We start from the raw sequence: 18,998 nt of genomic DNA, 5'->3' as shown, positions 1-18,998 counted from the left end.
TCCTGTATATATCGATCAGACACTTTTCCTAAAGGAATATACTTAGGTTGTTTGTATGAAAAATGAGGACCACTATAGCCAGTGAACTTCAGGCAAGTGAGTGGTTAATGTCTGAACTCGTGGGTAGCAATCCCTCCAATGCTGCTCCACGTTACCTGCTTCCTCCGTATAGTCCTTTGCTCTGCCGTGCTGGCCTCGCTCTGTCCCCACAGTGATCCCCGCTGGTACGCAGGTTGTGACACACTCGGCGCGTACGCCCGGACCAGCGCTTCAGCTCACGCTCCGGCTGCCTGCGTGATTCTTCCTGGTGTGACGTCACCCGCTCTCGCGATAGTTTTGGATCACTTGCGTTGCAATCCTTCTCACGGAGGGAGGAAGTAAGTTAATTGTGCGTTCCACCTTGGCTCCCGAATCCTTCCTGATTCTCCAAAGTGCTGTGTGCAACGTGTATACACAGGATGATAGACGATAGTTCCAGATTTCGATCTAGGTACTTTTAAGAGTCTTTGGGGCGCCCCTCCAGACCTCAGATTGACATGTTTCGACAAGTCCGATTGTCTTCATCATAATCAGTACCTAGATTGTTGCTGGAAAACTCCATCTTTAAATACTCTGTGTACTCCTCCTCTTCCTGTTTCCTCCATGAGTCGTTATACTGGATGAGTACATTATATTCCACCTTTACATTGTTGTGCTTTGCTGATCGCATGCTAAAACACTGTCTGACGCTAGTGTGTGGGTTGCTATGTTGTTGTTGCTGAGGGGGGTGGCTTACGCTGTTGCTATGCCTGTATGCGCCTGATTGGTCGGCGCTGCGGTGTACATCATAGGTCATGTCACAGTTACTTTGGCTGCCGCGTGAGAGCCGCTGATAGGGTTTCGTACACTGGTGGGTGTGGCGCTTTTTTTGATGACAGCCCTTGAGTTGGTAAGCGGCCTATTGGTCGGCGTCCCGCTACAGTAGTGCGGGATTGGCGATGACACCTGGCTCGCATCTCATTGGCTTTCCTTGTGGAAGCGGAGCTGATTGGTCGGCGGCTTTCCTAGACTGCTAGCGTTCGCGCCCCCTGCTCAGGCTCCATTCTGCTCTGATTGGTCGCGGCCAGGAGGCACTAGGTGCTGATTAGTCGGCGGCCCGTATACACGCGGGCATTAAACTTTTGTTAAACTTCTGGTACACTTGGACAGTTGGAGGGACGTATCTTTCCTGCTTGTGTTAGGTAATGTATATGATATACCCTAGTACAGTGATGCTCGGATACCCCTTTTAATTATTCGAGTTTGGTCGAATTCGAATAGTAAATTATTTGAATTCGGTCGAATATTCGAGTCGAATATTTTTTACTATTCTATTCGACCTCGGACTTCGAGCTCACTATTCGAGTCGGTATTCGAGCTCATTATTCGAGCTGACTATTCGAATTGGCCTTAAATAGCTTCCAACACTTGTTTTGAGGGTGAATGATGCAAGAAACATCTTTTTTCCCAAGTAACAACAGCAAGTGATTATGTGGGGATGTTCCTTTAAAAAAAAAGGTGGAAAGAGAAGAGAAGTTGTGTCCAAAATTCTGTTCAGTAGTGTATATACTTCTTCTTCTTCTTCTTCTTCTTCTTTATCTTCTATATCTTCTTCTTCTTCTTCTATATCTTCTTCTTCTTCTTCTATATCTTCTTCTTCTTCATTTTCTTCTTCTTCTTCTTCTATATCTTCTTCTTCTATATCTTCTTCTTCTTCTATATCTTCTTCTTCTTCTATATCTTCTTCATCTTCTTCTTCTTCATCATCTTCTTCTTCTTCATCTTCTTCTTCTTCTTCTTCTTCTTCTTCTTCTTCTTCATCATCTTCTTCTTCTTCATCTTCTTCTTCTTCATCTTCTTCATCTTCTTCATCTTCATCTTCTTCATCATCTTCTTCTTCATCGTCTTCTTCTTCTTCATCTTCTTCATCTTCTTCATCATCTTCATCTTCTTCATCTTCTTCGTCTTCTTCATCTTCTTCGTCTTCTTCATCTTCTTCTTCTTCTTCTATATCTTCTTTTTCTATATCTTCTTTTTCTATATCCTCTTCTTATTATTATTTTTCTATTTCGTCTTCTTCTTTTTCTATATCTTCTTCTTCTTCTATATCGTCTTCTTCTTCTTCACTTATTTCTCTTTTATATATTTTTTTTAAAGAAATGCAGCTATTTTTGAGCGTAATAAATAGCTGGTGGCGCACGCATGTTGGAAGCGCCATTGTATGTGCTCCCTGGCAGTGGAAACACACAGACAGCATGAGGTAAATTCAGCAGCAGCAGCAGGAGGAGGAGGATGATTGTGTGGCAGCAGGCAGTCAATGAGGCAGGCAGCGAGACATAATAGGCTGTGTGGTACCTAGCGGTGGTACCAGGCCGTAAATACACAGCATGAGGTTCCAGACAGCGGTCGTGAAGCCCACATCATGTCCAATACACAACTGGGACAACACAGTTTTCAACCCGGACACCTCTAAAAATAATATCACAAAGTATTAATAAAAAGAATATATATTTTTTTGTTTTTTTAAAGAAATGCAGCTATTTTTGAGCGTAATAAATAGCTGGTGGCGCACGCATGTTGGAAGCGCCATTGTATGTGCTCCCTGGCAGTGGAAACACACAGACAGCCGGAAGGTAAATTCAGCAGCAGGAGGAGGAGGATGAGTGTGTGGCAGCAGGCAGTCAGGTAGGTAGGCAGCGTGACATAATAGCCCTGGTACCTAGCGTTGATACCAGGGCTGTAAATAAACACAACAGGAGGTCCCAGACAGCGGTCGTGCAGCCCACATCGTGTCCAATACACAACTGGGACAACACAGTTTTCAACCCGGGCACCTCAGAAAAATTAAACCTTTTTTTTTTTTAAATGGTTTACTGTTTTTTGTTTTTTTTTTTACAGCAAATTACACAGATATAGCTATTGTTGGACGTAATAGCTGGTGGCAGAGTGGCAGCAGAAGGTAATTCTGTGTACCCTGGCAGTGGGAAACACAGACAGACAGCAGCAGCAGCAGCAGGAGGAATGGAGGAGTAATGAGAGTAGCTATTGTTGGACGTAATAGCTGGTGGCAGAGTGGCAGCAGAAGGTAATTCTGTGTACCCTGGCAGTGGGAAACACAGACAGACAGCAGCAGCAGCAGGAGGAATGGAGGAGTAATGAGAGTAGCTATTGTTGGACGTAATAGCTGGTGGCAGAGTGGCAGCAGAAGGTAAATCTGTGTACCCTTGGCAGTGGGAAACACAGACAGGCAGCAGCAGCAGCAGGAGGAATAGAGGAGAGTAGTGTGAGTGTGGCAGCAGGTAGGTAGGCAGCGTGACATAATAGCCCTGGTACCTAGCTTTGATACCAGGGCTGTAAATAAACACAACAGGAGGTCCCAGACAGCGGTCGTGCAGCCCACATCGTGTCCAATACACAACTGGGACAACACAGTTTTCAACCCGGGCACCTCAGAAAAATTTAAACTTTTTTTTTTTTTAATGGTTTACTTTTTTTTTTTTTACAGCAAATTACACATATAGCTATTGTTGGACGTAATAGCTGGTGGCAGAGTGGCAGCAGAAGGTAAAATCTGTGTACCCTTGGCAGTGGGAAACACAGACAGGCAGCAGCAGGAGGAATGGAGGAGAGTAGTGTGAGTGTGGCAGCAGGTAGGTAGGCAGCGTGACATAATAGCCCTGGTACCTAGCGTTGATACCAGGGCTGTAAATAAACACAACAGGAGGTCCCAGACAGCGGTCGTGCAGCCCACATCGTGTCCAATACACAACTGGGACAACACAGTTTTCAACCCGGGCACCTCAGAAAAATTTAAACTTTTTTTTAATGGTTTCCTTTTTTTTTTTTTTTTTTACAGCAAATTACACATATAGCTATTGTTGGACGTAATAGCTGGTGGCAGAGTGGCAGCAGAAGGTAAAATCTGTGTACCCTTGGCAGTGGGAAACACAGACAGGCAGCAGCAGCAGCAGGAGGAATGGAGGAGAGTAGTGTGAGTGTAGCAGCAGGTAAGTAGGCAGCGTGACATAATAGCCCTGGTACCTAGCGTTGATACCAGGGCTGTAAATAAACACAACAGGAGGTCCCAGACAGCGGTCGTGCAGCCCACATCGTGTCCAATACACAACTGGGACAACACAGTTTTCAACCCGGGCACCTCAGAAAAATTTAAACTTTTTTTTTTTTTAATGGTTTACTTTTTTTTTTTTTTACAGCAAATTACACATATAGCTATTGTTGGACGTAATAGCTGGTGGCAGAGTGGCAGCAGAAGGTAAAATCTGTGTACCCTTGGCAGTGGGAAACACAGACAGGCAGCAGCAGGAGGAATGGAGGAGAGTAGTGTGAGTGTGGCAGCAGGTAGGTAGGCAGCGTGACATAATAGCCCTGGTACCTAGCGTTGATACCAAGGCTGTAAATAAACACAACAGGAGGTCCCAGACAGCGGTCGTGCAGCCCACATCGTGTCCAATACACAACTGGGACAACACAGTTTTCAACCCGGGCACCTCAGAAAAATAAAACCTTTTTTTTTTTTTTTTTTTTTTTTAAGGTAAATACAGGCAGCAGGGGCAGCTATTGTTTGACGTAATAGCTGGTGGCAGAGCAGCAGCAGAAGGTAAATCTGTGTACCCTGGCAGTGGGAAACACAGACAGACAGACAGCAGAAGGGCAGTACACAGCAGCCCACTGTAGATGTAAAATGTGTGGCTGCAGGCGACGTAATAGTCAAAGTGAACCAGGCTGGCTTAGTGAGCAGGAGCCAGGTGGTGGTAAAGGGTGGTAAGGCACCTTAACGATGGTTCTTCCGGCAGCCAGTTCATGTCCCCCTCTCGCCGACAACAGGGGCCAGGAACTCGCCTTCCACCCATGCCTGGTTCATCTTGAGAAACGTCAGTCTGTCCACAGACTTGTGAGACAGACGTGAGCGTTTCTCGGTGACCACGCCACCAGCTGCACTGAAGCAGCGCTCGGACAGCACGCTGGAAGGGGGGCAGGACAGCACTTCCAGGGTGTACTGCGCCAGCTCGCTCCAGATCTCCAGGTGCTTTACCCAATACTCCATGGGATCAACAGGGGCATCGCTGTCAAGCCCGCTGTAGGACCCCATGTAGTCAGCCACCATTCGGGTCAGGCGCTGGCTGTGACCGGAGGAGGATGCTGCTGCATGCACCTCCTCACTAGTCACTGCTGCCGGAGCCTCTACAGTCCTGTAGAGCTCGTTGCTGAGAGACAGCAGGTCTGTGGGGCGCTTGCTGCTAGATGCAGGCACCTGCTGCTGCCTCTGTGCTGGCTGGACAGTGGGGGTGGAAGGCTGGGGGAAGGCTTCCTCCAAGCGCTCAACAAGGGCCTGCTGCAAGCTCCTTATTTGTTGCGCTGGGTCTCCTCCTGCAGGCGGCAGGAACTGGCTCAACTTCCCCTTGAGGCGTGGGTCCAACATCATGCTGATCCAGATGTCCTCCCTCTGCTTCATCTGGATCACCCTGGGGTCCTTGCGCAGGCACGTCAGCATGTGCGCTGCCATTGGGAAGAGGCGGGCCACGTGTGCTGGCACATCGACGGCAGTGCTGTCCTCATCCTCCTCCTCTGCCGCCTCATCCTCTCTCCACCCCCGCACCAACTCAGCTGCGCTGTGCTAATCCCCCTCATCAGCAGCAAGGACAGGGACCTCCACCAAGTCCTCCTCCTCCTCCCCCTCAGAGGTGGACTGTGCAGCTGCTTGCCGCTCCTGCTGGTCCAAGGCTGCCGCTCCCTGTTCCAGCAAAGCATCAAGGGCCCTGTTCAGCAGACACACCAGGAGCACCCACTCGCAGACCATAGCATGGTCCCTGCTCACCATGTTAGTGGCCTGCAGAAAGGGAGCCAGCACTAAGCACACCTGCTGCATGTGCCTCCAGTCATCATCGGGGACGATGGACGGGATGTTGCTGGTCTTGTCCCTTCTCTGAGCGGCGGAAACAGTGGCCTGGGCAAGGTACTGGTTGACAGCGTGCTTCTGTTCAACCAGACGCTCCAACATCGCCAGGGTGGAGTTCCAGCGAGTTGGAACGTCAAGGATCAGCCGATGGCATGGCAGCTCCAGCACCTTTTGCACGTCTTCCAGGCTCGCACAGGCTGCAGCCGAGCGCCGGAAGTGACGCACAACGTTCCTTGCCGTTTACAGCAGTTTGCCCATCCCCTGGTAGGTGCGCAAGAACTTCTGCACCACCAGGTTCAGCACGTGGGCAAGACAGGGGATGTGGGTCAGGTTTCCCCTGTCAATTGCGGCAACCAGATTGGCCCCATTGTCGGCCACCACCTCTCCGACTCTGAGGCCTCTGGGGGTCAGCCAAATCCTCTCCTGCTCCTGGAGTTTGGCCAACACATGGGTTGCCGTCAGTTTGGTCTTCCCAAGGCTGACCAACTGCAGCAGCGCTTGGCAGTGGCGGGCCTTCACGCTGCTGCTGAGGCGGGGGTTTGGCCAGGTGTGCCGGAGGATGGCAGAGGATCGGAGGAACCTGCTGCAGTTCCCCTGACCCTGCGGGGTGGCACCACCCACTGTGTTGCTGCTGCTGCTGTGCCCGCTGCTGCTCTCCCATCCTCACCCCCTTCCACCAAGCTGACCCAGTGGACAGTGAAGGACAGGTAGCGGCCTGTCCCGAAGCGGCTGCTCCAGGAGTCCATGGTGACGTGGACCCTTTCACCAACCGCGTGCTCCAGCCCTCGCTCCACATTGGCCATCACAAAGCGGTGCAGTGCAGGAATGGCCTTGCGGGCGAAAAAGTGTCTGCTGGGGAGCTGCCAGTCTGGGGCTGCACAAGCAAGCAGCGCACGCATGTCGCTCCCCTCCTGCACGAGCGTGTACGGCAGGAGTTGGGAGCACATGGCCCGTGCCAGCAAGCCGTTCAGCTGACGCACGCGACGGCTGCTGGGAGGCAGAGCCCTAACCACCCCCTGGAAGGACTCACTCAAAAGGCTCTGGCATGGCCTTTTGCTGGCACGGGAATCAGCGGACACAGCAGAGGAGGCCGCTGAGGACTGGCTGCCAGAACAGGCCTCAGTGTCGGCGGCAGGAGTTGCAGAGGGGGGAGGAGCAGTGCGTTTCCGCACTCCTGCTGGTGCTGCTGGAGGAGCAGGAGGGCGGGTGGCTGCTGTTGCTGCTGCTGCTGCTGAAGGCTGTGCAGTGATGGGTGTGGTGCCACTGCCAGCACCAGATGCCTTCAGCCTCTGGAACTCCTCATGCTGGTGGAAATGTTTCGCAGCAAGGTGGTTTATGAGCGAGCTGGTGCTGAACTTTAAGGGGTCTGCACCTCTGCTCAACTTCCGCTGACAGTGGTTGCAAGTGGCGTACTTGCTGTACACTGTGGGCATGGTGAAAAATCGCCAGATTGGTGACAAAAACAACCCCCTACGGCCTGGAGCAGCTGCTGCCTGTCTCCCTGTGGTGGTTGGGGTGGGGGCTTGGGTGCGGCTGGTGGTGGTACTGGCAGATGCTGCTGCTGCTGCTGCTGAGCCTGAGACACCAGCAGGCTGTGGGACCTGCCTACTGCTGCCAATGCTTGCAATGATGCGCCTCCTTGCAAGGCCCACAAGCGCATTCTCCTCCTCCTCAGAGCTGCTGATGATGACATCCCCTGGTGCTGGTGGTGGCGGCACCCAGTCTTTGTCTGTCACCACATCATCATCATCATCATCATCCTCCCCCTCCTGAAACATGTCCTGCTGGGATGATGACCCCCCAAACTCCTCTCCTGATGCATGGATGGGCTGCTTGACTGTCGCCACAGTCTTGCTGTCCAATCCCTCATCCCCCAAAGTGCCCATCAGCATCTCCTCCTCCAAATCGCCAACAACAGCAGACAATACCCTGATGGTGCCTGGGGTAAAAATACTGCTGAGTGACAGGTCGCCAAATTGTGACGGTGAACTGGCCTCCTCCCCAGGCCCTGCTGGGCGGCTGCTGCGAACAGGGGTGGTGGTGGTGGTGGTGAGGGTGGAGGCCTCGGATGCAGAGCTGATGGCGGGCTGCTCATCCTCCGTCATCAGTTGCACCACAGTGTCTGCATCCTTTTCCTCAATGGGATGTTTCCGACCCGGCTGGAGGAAAATAGGAGCAGGTACTACACGCTGCTGCTGCTGCTGCTGTGTCTCTGCAGCGTGAGTTGCTCCTGCTGGGCGGTGCCCAAGGCGTCCACGGCCAGTGGCTATAGGAGAAATGTTAGCCACTGACGCAGCTGCTGCTGCTGCGGAACTGTGCATGGTGGCGCGGCCGTGGCTTGCCACAATGCCTTCCCCTCTCCTCTTGATTCCCTTGCTGCCCTTCCCCTTGCTCAAACCGCGCTGGCTGCCACTTCCAGACATCTTTGATGTTTTGGGCGTAAACAAAAAAGTTTTTTAAAGGGCGGGTGAAAAAGTGGGGTACTTTAATGGAGTGGGTTGGTGGGTGAGGTGACACTAATCACTAAGTGATTAGATCGCTAAGTGATTACTAGTACAGTACTAATACAAAATACAATAATTCAGTAATCAGTATAAGTGTGAACAGTGAACAGTGAGTGTGTCCCCTAGTACACTAACTAGAAAATACAATAATCAGTAGTAATCAGATTAAGTAGAAGGAAATAGAGTGTGTGTGTGTGTGTACTGAATGCACGCACACACACACGCAGGAGCTAGCCTATGAACAGTGACTGAGTGTCCCTAGTAGTAAGTAGTAAGTAAGTGTACAACTAGAAATTACAATAATCAGTAGTAATCAGAAGGAAATAGAGTGTGTGTACTGACAGTGCACGCACACACACACGCAGCGCAGGAGCTAGCCTATGAACAGTGACTGAGTGTCCCTAGTAGTAAGTAGTTAGTAAGTACAACTAGAAATTACAATAATCAATAGTAATCAGAAGGAAATAGAGTGTGTGTACTGTGCGCGCACACACGCAGGAGCTATGAACAAACAGTGACAGTGAGTGTCCTAGTACAGTTACTACAAAATACAATCACTCAGTAGTAAAGGTAGGACAGCAGAAACACTGGTATAATAAACTAACAGAGGACAGGAGGACAGCTGCCCACACAGGCAAGGCCCTGAGGCCTAAAGCAGTGTAAGCTTGCCTGCAGCAGCTGTGTCTGTCTCTATGTAACACACAAGCTACTAACTAAAATACAATGTCTATCTAACTAACAACAATATAGGTGTATATAGGAGGTGTATGTGAGCAAAAATGCTAGGTAGTTGACCACAATAAAGCTCTTGCTAAGCCAAAGCACAAAGGAGCAGATCTCTCTCTGTACAAAGTCAGGCAAGGACAGAAAAACGGAACATGGCGGCCGCTATTTATAGGGTAGGGGCTGGCCAGGGTCCCCCTCTGTGATTGGCTGCCGTCAGAGGGCCTGGGAGCCCTCTGATTGGCTCTAAGGACATCAATCTGGGCTATGACGCTATTCGAGCTCGGTATTCGAGCTCGAATAGCGCTGTTTGATCGAATAGCTCGAATAGTGAATGGGCTATTCGAGTTCACTTGAATAGCCCATTCAAATAGCTGCAGCTATTCGAGCTTGGTATTTGAGCTCGAATAGCTTAAAAAAGAGCTCGAATATTCGAGCTACTCGAATATTCGAGCTCTGCTGAGCACCACTGCCCTAGTATACTTTTTATGAACTAAAGTTTTTTCATTTTCTTGAGTAAAGCTTTTTTGTATTGTTATTGGTCATTTTATATAATGGGAGGGACTTATTCCTTCTGGTGAAGTTCTCCATCAGGTCCTCCTATGATGAGGCAGCACATGATTGGATTATTTGAAACAACACACTCTGATTGGACAGCATCTGCTATATATTGTTTGGGATTTGGTGTTTTTATGTATTGCAGTTTTGACAACTTGACAAAGAGCATGAGGCTCGAAACAGCGGTCTGTCATTGGATGACTGCCTTTTAACCCATGTGATATAATAAAGTGATTACGTTTGAATTAGTGGTGCCTGCTGAAGTGGATTCCTGCAAATATCAGCACCAGTGGTGTGGAGAGCTGTCAGCTGAGGCACGCTAACTAATCTTCCTGTTGAGGGGTGCTGCTCTAAACCCAGTGAAAAGTCTTTAATGCTTGGAAAAAATGAGGGCTAAACAAGAATGGGACAACAAAGGCTGAGATGAATAGACAGCATATGTGAAGCTATGAACATGCCTATACAACAGGTGAAAGAAGAAGTGATTGACAGAGACATCTGACGTGCAGAAGTACATACTGTATGGTCATGAAGAGTTGGGGTCAACTGAGTAAATGAGGAGGATACATGTCTAATATGCTTGAAAAGGTAATTATCTAAGGTGGTGAAATCAGTTTGATAGCATTTTAACTTTTCAAATTCTGACTGAGGCACTGAGAGCTCCTGCATCAGCTGCCAATGGCAACTAATTGACCTGTGGAAGTGAGTGAATATCTCACGCAACACATTGTCTGTACTTTAATAAAGTTCTTGAGGTACATAAGGTAAGCTTTTCACGTACCTTTTTAAACTGTTTTTATATTTTTTTATTATTTTGGGTGCCTCCCAACCTTCCCTGTAAAGTTTCAAATGCTTTTTAGTGAAACTGGGAAAATGTCTTTGTTTCAGGCTCAATTTTCCATCCATAGTGACCTTCTCGTCAAGATATGTCTTTGAACTCTGTTTACTATTTTAAGCTACATGGCCCTGATGCTGAAAATTAGGGAGGACCGATGAGATACAAATAATTGAGTGTATGCAGGATTACGCAAATGTGTATGCACATTTATGTAGCTTGAAAATGGATGAATCAAATTCAACCTTGGTGGGATTTGATTGGTCAATGTTGAACCTTGGTCACTGTCACTGGTTGACAGGAACCTAAACTGAGAAGGATAGTGATTTTTCCTTTTAAAATAATGCCAGTTGCCTAACTCGACACAGGTCTTTAATGCTTTTAACCACAGGCCCTCAACAAGCATGCAGATCAGGTGTTCTGACTGAAGTCAGACTGGATTAGCTGCATGTTTGTTTCAGGTGGGAGATCCAGATACTATTGCAGCAAAGAGATCAGCAGGACTGACAAGCAACTGGTATTGTTTAAAATGAACTATCCATATCTTTCTCAGTTAAGTTTCCCTTTAAAGACTTAAAAAGAGATGACTAAGAAATATGCCATGCCTAGGGAGGGTCTCCGGTTTTCTGAAGTGCAGAAGAATTTGAAGAATGGGAATTGAACTGGCGTGTTGCTGTTACAAGTGTACAATAATAATATAGCTACAGTATAAGAATACAAATGTAATGAACTCACATATAGGTGCATGTTGATACTTTTGGAGCATGTTATTCCAGTGTCACTGCATTGCACATTTTCAGAGACAATTCGAAATGATCCATTTTGTACATTGTCTCCGCAGTAATCCTGCAAGTAATTAAAATGTATAAACTTAGTTTTAAATAATAATAGACTTAGTATTGGTATCACAGTACTGTAAGATGGGAAGTGACATGCAGGTATTGGGGCACATTAATAAACCAATAGATTTTGTCAGTTTCTTCTTTCTTTGCTAGAAAACACCTTTTTATTAATTACATCTTGTTACTGGATGTTTATCAAGATGCAAAGAGGTTTTGTCAACTTTACCAACAAACATATTTCTATGACAAACAGGGCTAAGAAACAGCAGGGACACCTCATCTCCACCTTGGTGGTAGTTTGCTGATCACTTACTTGGTCTTCACATAGCCACAGCTAAATTACAGGAGCTGTGGGCAAGGCTTATTTACAATCTAATGCTAATGTAGTTAGACCTAGTTCTGCTGCAGATGACTATGGGCAGCATTCACTAAGCATTACCGCATCCTGTGATGCTGAAAACCGCCGGTTCCCAAATTCCAATTCACTAAACCTGTTACTGCACATAACATTAGAATTACCTGCTAGTGAGGTAAATTAAAATTGTTCGGTAATTGCCTCAAGAAATTGGAATTTACAAATGATACAGCAGTTGGTAAATCAAGCAAAATTGCTCAGTATTTTTCTCCAGCTGATAACTCACTCTTTCCATGTTCTTTCTGTGTGGTAGATTTGACAGACAGCCTTTAGGAAGAGCCAGGCAGCCAAAAAGAGAGCCACACAGCCCGGCTTCTCACGCTGATTTGATGCAACAGGGTATCAGACCAGTCTTCATTCTCACAGAGCAGAGGAAGGTGACATTTTGTGTTCTGGCATGCAGAAGAGCTACCCCTGGTGGCTGCAGCACATCTAAAGGGATGTCAGAGATGCACTGGACAAAAAACCTGACTCATATACACAGCATTATGCAGAAAATCTTTTGTGAATTTGGAAAAAAGTGTAAAATGCGGTATTTTACCAAACAAAATGATGATACAGAACTGCCTTTAGTGAATGCTGACCTATGTGGGCCAGTGCACACCAAAAACCGCTAGCGTATACGCAAACGCTAGCGGTTTTTGAAGCGGTTTTTCAGAGAGAGTCTACGCATGTGTGAAGCAATTTTCTAAACATGCCTAGTGTTTTTTGGAGCATTTTTGTGTAGCGGTTTTTATATTTTGTTACAATACAGTTGTCACTGAACAGCTACTGTAACAAAAACGTTTAGAAAACCGCTCTGATCTAGCATTTTTAAGAGCGGTTTTCGACTTTCCTATACTTAAAGGAAAGGTTCAGGGAGGGTGGGTAAAAAATCAAAATCAATTTCCACTTACCTGGGGCTTCCTCCAGCCCGTGGCAGGCAGGAGGTGCCCTCGCCGCCGCTCCGCAGGCTCCCGGTGGTCTCCGGTGGCGCGCCCGACCTGGCCAGGCCGGCTGCCAGGTCGGGCTCTTCTGCGCTCCAAGGCCCGGAACTTCTGCGTCCAACGCCGGCACTCTGACGTCATCGGACGTCCTCCGGGCTCTACTGCGCAGGCGCAGAACTACTGCGCATGCGCAGTAGAGCCCGGAGGACGTCCGATGATGTCAGAGCGCCGGCGTGGGACGCAGAAGTTCCGGGCCTTGGAGCGGAGAAGAGCCCGACCTGGCAGCCGGCCTGGCCAGGTCGGGCGCGCCACCGGAGACCACCGGGAGCCTGCGGAGCGGCGGCGAGGGCACCTCCTGCCTGCCACGGGCTGGAGGAAGCCCTAGGTAAGTGGAAATTGATTTTGATTTTTTACCCACCCTCCCTGAACCTTCCCTTTAACATTGAGGCAGAATCGCCTCAGAAATCAACAAAAATGCTGCAGGACCGAGTTTGCGTTTGGGGAAAAAACGAATCGCTCTGGTGTGCACCATCCCATTGAAATACATAAGCCAAGCAGTTTTTGAACCCGCATGTGTTTTTTAAAACGCTTACAACCGCTCTTGGTGTGCACCAGCCCTGTGTTAGGTTAGTTTAAACGTGCTAGAAGAAGATTAACACTCACTGCTACATACAGTATATTCTTTTACCAAAACAAAAAACTGTGTTTTAAAATATTCACAATGCTTTTAATAGTAACATATCATTTGCAACTACTAGTGTTTCACAGGCAGACACAGCAGTATTAGTGTGCATATTTGCCAAACATTATTCTTGCACAAAATTTGTTTCAATACATGATACAACACCTTTATGCTAGTAACAAAGCACTATGATTTCTAAACATGAAAATAAATGTATTTATTTATACATGCGATCGATGTATATTCTCAGGTGGCTGCTGCATTCACTATATTACAAAAAAAAAAAAAAATATTAATAACCAACAAGACCTAGATCACAAACTGAAAAGTCTAAGCTTTCCCAAAATCAGTCCACCATCACATATTACTTTATAGTCAATAACAAAATTGAAGAGACAGCAACTTCATTCTCTGCTGTCTCTCTGGTTAGCAATGGAGTCCCAATAAAATTCTACAAAATGCAGTCAATCTGCTATTTTCCTAACAGAGCAATATGATGGCTGGCTGTGCCATTAGTAGAAAAAACTTACAGGAGATGTCTTCAAAAAGGAATAACAAAATTGTATTGCAAAACATCACAGGTGACCACATAAGAACCCCCTATCCCCCCATAAAACCATACACGGCCGTGTATACTACAAGTCAGCTGACCTCATACACTTGCATGCATACTATACCTAACCACACCATAGATGCACAACTTTTGCCAAATGGGGTATTAACCCCCGTTTTCTTAACAAAGCTAATCACAATGTGTTGTCAATCAATATCATGGATCAGTGTAGGCCTGATTCTTCCACTTCTTAGCCTGATAGGCACAACCACAGCAGTACCCCTTATCAACAGCTTCAACTCCAATAGGAAAGCTATACTAGCCAAAGAAACTTTTCAGTGCGTGTCCCTTTAACCTCCTTGGCGGTAACCCCGTGTGTGACACGGGGTAAGTCACCGGAGGGTGCCGCTCAGGCCCTGCTGGGCCGATTTACATAATTTTTTTTTTCAAACACGCAGCTAGCACTTTGCTAGCTGCGTGTTTGGTCTAATCGCCGCCGCCTGCCGCCGATGCGCCGCTACCCGCCGCGATACAGGGCCCCCCGCATACCCCTTGCGCAGCCTGGCCAATCGGCGTCAGGCTGCGCTATGGGGTGGATCGGGATTCCCTGTGACGTCACGACGCCGGCGACGTCGACGACGTCACTCCGATCATTGCCATGGCGACGGGGGAAGCCCTTAAGGAAATCCCGTTCAGAACGGGATTTCCTTATGGGCAAGCGGCGGCGATCGGACGCTACTGGGGATGCCGCAGGAAGGGGGGAAGCATGTAGCTAGCGCTAGGCTAGCTACATGCTAAAAAAAAAAGTGAAAAAAACCCTCCCACAGCCGCGCAGCCGTGGGAGTCATACCGCCAGGGGGGTTAAGCCTCATACATGATGCCGTTCACATATATCCTGTAAACAGTTCACTCCTTTTGTTAAAGGGAAGGTTCAGGGACTAGCTAAAAAAAATAAAAATCCATTTCCACTTACCTGGGGCTTCCTCCAGCCCGTGGCAGGCAGGAGGTGCCCTCGGCACCGCTCCGCAGGCTCCCGGTGGTCTCCGGTGGCCGACCCGACCTGGCCAGGCCGGCGGCCAGGTCGGGCCTCTTCTGCGCTCCATGGTGCGTTCCACGCCGGCGCGCTGACGTCATCGGACGTCCTACGGGTTGTACTGCGCAGGCTCAGAACTACTGAGCCTGCGCAGTACAGCCCGGAGGACGTCCGATGACGTCAGCGCGCCGGCGTGGAACGCACCATGGAGCGCAGAAGAGGCCCGACCTGGCCGCCGGCCTGGCCAGGTCGGGTCGGCCACCGGAGACCACCGGGAGCCTGCGGAGCGGCGCCGAGGGCACCTCCTGCCTGCCACGGGCTGGAGGAAGCCCCAGGTAAGTGGAAATGGATTTTTATTTTTTTTAGCTAGTCCCTGAACCTTCCCTTTAAGCATTGTATCAGCTTATGGACTGTCACAGGTGATAAACTTATATGTAGCATCCAGACTCCAGTATTGCAACTGGGTAACTGCTGTTCCACATACATGTTTGATAAAGCTTGCTGAGACAAGTGAAACATGTCACGTGACACGGATGTGACAGGCTGCTGCTACCTCTAAACTACTCGGCGTTCCACGTTGCCTGCCTGGCCGGCCACTCTGCAGGGTGATCGATACAGCCCTCCTAGGGCTACAGGAGGAAGTGCCAAGCCCAAGGTGTCCAGCCCTGGTGCCCAGCGGTAGTGAGAGTCCGACTGGGCAGTAATGTTCAATCCTTGAATCATCTTGTGGTGTATATGGACTGGTTTTGGAGGGTGTGTATGTGGAACAGCAGTTACCCAGTTGCAATACTGGAGTCTGGATGCCACATATAAGTTTATCACCTGTGACAGTCCATAAGCTGATACAATGCTTAACAATCATATTTTCACACTGTATTAATAAAATGTCTTTTAAACCACTAGCAAGCCAGAAAATACACATAATAAATTATTTCACCGTACATTTTCACCTATTTTTTGGTACTTTTTGGATTTGCAGAGCGTTGAAAAGTTATTTTAAACAAAAAGATGAAAAATTATTGGTTGGAAGCTCATGAGACTCCAGAAATAGTCAATATTGCCGAAACATGGCTTTTAAGTGTCAAGTATGCCAGTCTAAACCTTTCTGCAGAAATGATAGAAGGTGACATACCAGATACCTCAATGTTTTGAGTAGAAAACCCGTACTGACTAGCAAAGTCATCAAACACTTTCCATACCCTATTGCATGAAGCGGATGTGGTAGGTTGCTTTGTCCCCAGCAACGTATTCACAACTTCAGAAGAGCAACCTGAAGCTAGGAGCCTAACCCTCTCAAACTCCAACTGTGACAGGGTGAACCATTGTCTGGCTCACGTAACAGCAAATAGAAGATACTTACATGTTGAATTCAGGCAGAGAGCAGGTTACTTTGCTAAAAAGTTCCAGACAGGTTAAATGCTGCAATCTTTGTTTTCTAACCAGAACAAAACCTGGTTGAAATGTGAGTCTGGAGCCAGTCAAATATGAGAGGGTGAGAGACTTGACCACACCCTCCAGGCCTGGATTTCGCTGATACTCTAGGGGGAGCATCTGCAGCTTAAATCATATAATTGGCAGCTTGCTGCCCCTAGTCAGACCGTGGATGCTAAGACAGAGAGTGGAAACAGCAAGAGCTCCTGGGACCTTTGAACTGTGACTGGGCCAGTAGGCCAAAATTACTTTTTCATTTGTTTACTCTAACTAGCATAGTTATTTTTCAAATAGTGAAGAAGACTAGTAATCTAGAAAAAAACGAGCCATGGGGGTTCGCAGGGCTACAACCGCCGGGGTGTGTGGGCAGCCCGTTAGCCTGGAGATCAATGAATGGGAACACAGATCCCATTCATTGTCCCCGTTAGAATGATCACTGGCTTCCATGGAGAAGCCGAAATCGTTCTGTTACACATCCCCTCTTCACTCCCTGTAAGTACGCTTACAGGAAGCGGAAAAAAATTGACTGTGGCCATCTTGTGGTCAAATAGTAAAACTACATCTACATACATTTTTTTTAAAGGAATAGACATTTTTACATCTAAAATTAACTGTTTACCTCCCACACACCCAAAAATACTTAAATACATTTTTTAATAAAAAAACAATTAATATATAAAAAAAATAGTTACCAAAGGGTCTGAACTTTTTTTTAATATGCATGTCAAGAGGTTATATTACTAATATTTTTTTTAAATTATAAGCTTGTAAATAGTGATGGATGCAAAACTGAAAAAATGCACCTTTATTTCCAAATAAAATATTGGTGCCATACATTGTGATAGGGACATAATTTAAATGGTATAATAACAGGGACAAATGGGCAAATATAATATGCGGGTTTTAATTGTGGTAGCATGTATTATTTTAAAGCTATAATGGCTGAAAACTGACAAATAATGATTTTTTTCCAATTTTTCTTAATATTCCCTGTAAAATGCATTTAGAATAAAATAGTTCTTAGCAAAATGTACCACCCAAAGAAAGCCTGATTGGTGGCAAAAATAACAAAATATAGATCATTTCATTGTGATTAGTAGTGATAAAGTTATTGGCGAATGAATGGGAGGTGAAAATTGCTCGGACACATAAGGTAAAAAAACACTAAAGGCTGAAGTGGTTAGGCTCTTTCCTGTGGAAGAGAAACTGTGCCTTTCACTATCTAGCAGTAGTCCTAAAAATACTGTATGTATTTTTATTGTTGGCTGAAGCTGACTCTTTGGACAATTTACTATCTACCCAAATGCGACTAGAGCATCTATAAGGATTTTCCAATGTAACTTAAACAATCTTTCTGAGGAGGCTAAAACTAGAATGTCGTCTAAGTAATTAAGTACGTGTACTCCATGTACCCGAACCGTCACGACTATCACAAGCAGTTCCAAAACGTCCCTAGCGATGTAGCAAGCCCAAAGGGAAGATACAGGAATTGAACATGTAGTCGAACTATTATAAATTGCAGATATTTTTGCAGATCCTGGTGTGGTGTTACATACACATAGAAGTACGCATCCTTTAGCTCTAGAGAACACATCCAGTCTCCTGGCTGGATAGCCATCAGAATAGTTTTCAATATACAGGTAGGATTAGAGGTCGGCACCAGACACAATGGCCAGCACGGATGACTCCTGATCTCCCCAAACTGGAAGTGCTTCTGCAAAAGTTCATCAATAGATAAAGTAGATCACAGGCGAAGCACCAACTCCATGCACTTAGGGTTTATTAGATCAGAAAAGAAGGCATACAAGCGTCAGGGGTAAAAACACCGGTGTTTGCCTTCTTGTCTGATCTAATAAACCCTAAGTGCATGGAGGTGGTGCTTCGCCTGTGATCTACTTTTTCCAGAATAGATTTCAAACTTTCCATCTTGAACTTTGGAATGTTGATAAACTTATTTAGACTTTTGAGTTCCAAGACCGGTCTTAGATCGCCAGATTTTTCCTTTATGAACAATATTGGAGAGTAGTAGCTCCAACTTCTTTCTAAATGCGGAACTAAAAGTACTGCATGCTGCTTAATCAGGTTTGAAACATATTCTCCTAGGATCAGCAATTTTTGTTTCTTTTCTGGAATCTTTGTGGGAATGAATCGCTTTTGAGGTAGTTGTCTTCTGAAAGTCCAAATACGATCTTTTGAAAACATGTCCACCATCCACTTGTTCTGAATAGCTCCTGCCCAGATTTTCTCCAAGTAACGCAATCTTTCTCCCACTGGCAAATCCTGGATGGGGCCCCCTTTAAAAAAGACTTAAGACCCTCCCAGTGAGCGGCTGTTGCCTTAAGCTGCCCACTAACGGTCCAATTTCTAGCGAAAAATCGTTAGAGCGATCAGAAATTCTGATCGGATTGGTTGTAAATAATCTCCATTGGTGGACACAATAGATTATGAGCGAGTGAAAAAAATGTCGCCCGAATGAATTTTCATCGAACGAAAATTTGGATTTTCTTGGTAGTGATAGATAGGAAGCAAAGATTGGTTAGTTGATGGTGTAGTGAACGAAA

The 18,998-nt window shown here is 46.9% G+C and overlaps 1 protein-coding gene across 1 annotated transcript in view; it reads right to left on the bottom strand.

Moving 5' to 3' along the window:
* LOC137537857 (mucin-2-like) overlaps window positions 1-18,998 on the bottom strand; it is a 350,759-nt gene that overhangs the window by 139,068 nt on the left and 192,693 nt on the right. The window contains exon 16 of the mRNA XM_068259807.1: window positions 11,291-11,401. Coding sequence (XP_068115908.1) covers window positions 11,291-11,401 — 111 coding nt within the window. The remainder of the gene's footprint in view (window positions 1-11,290; window positions 11,402-18,998) is intronic.

The sequence above is a fragment of the Hyperolius riggenbachi genome, chromosome 11, assembly GCF_040937935.1.
Source record: "Hyperolius riggenbachi isolate aHypRig1 chromosome 11, aHypRig1.pri, whole genome shotgun sequence".
In the NCBI taxonomy this organism is placed as follows: Eukaryota; Metazoa; Chordata; class Amphibia; order Anura; family Hyperoliidae; genus Hyperolius; species Hyperolius riggenbachi.
This window is presented reverse-complemented; position numbering and strand designations above follow the sequence as displayed.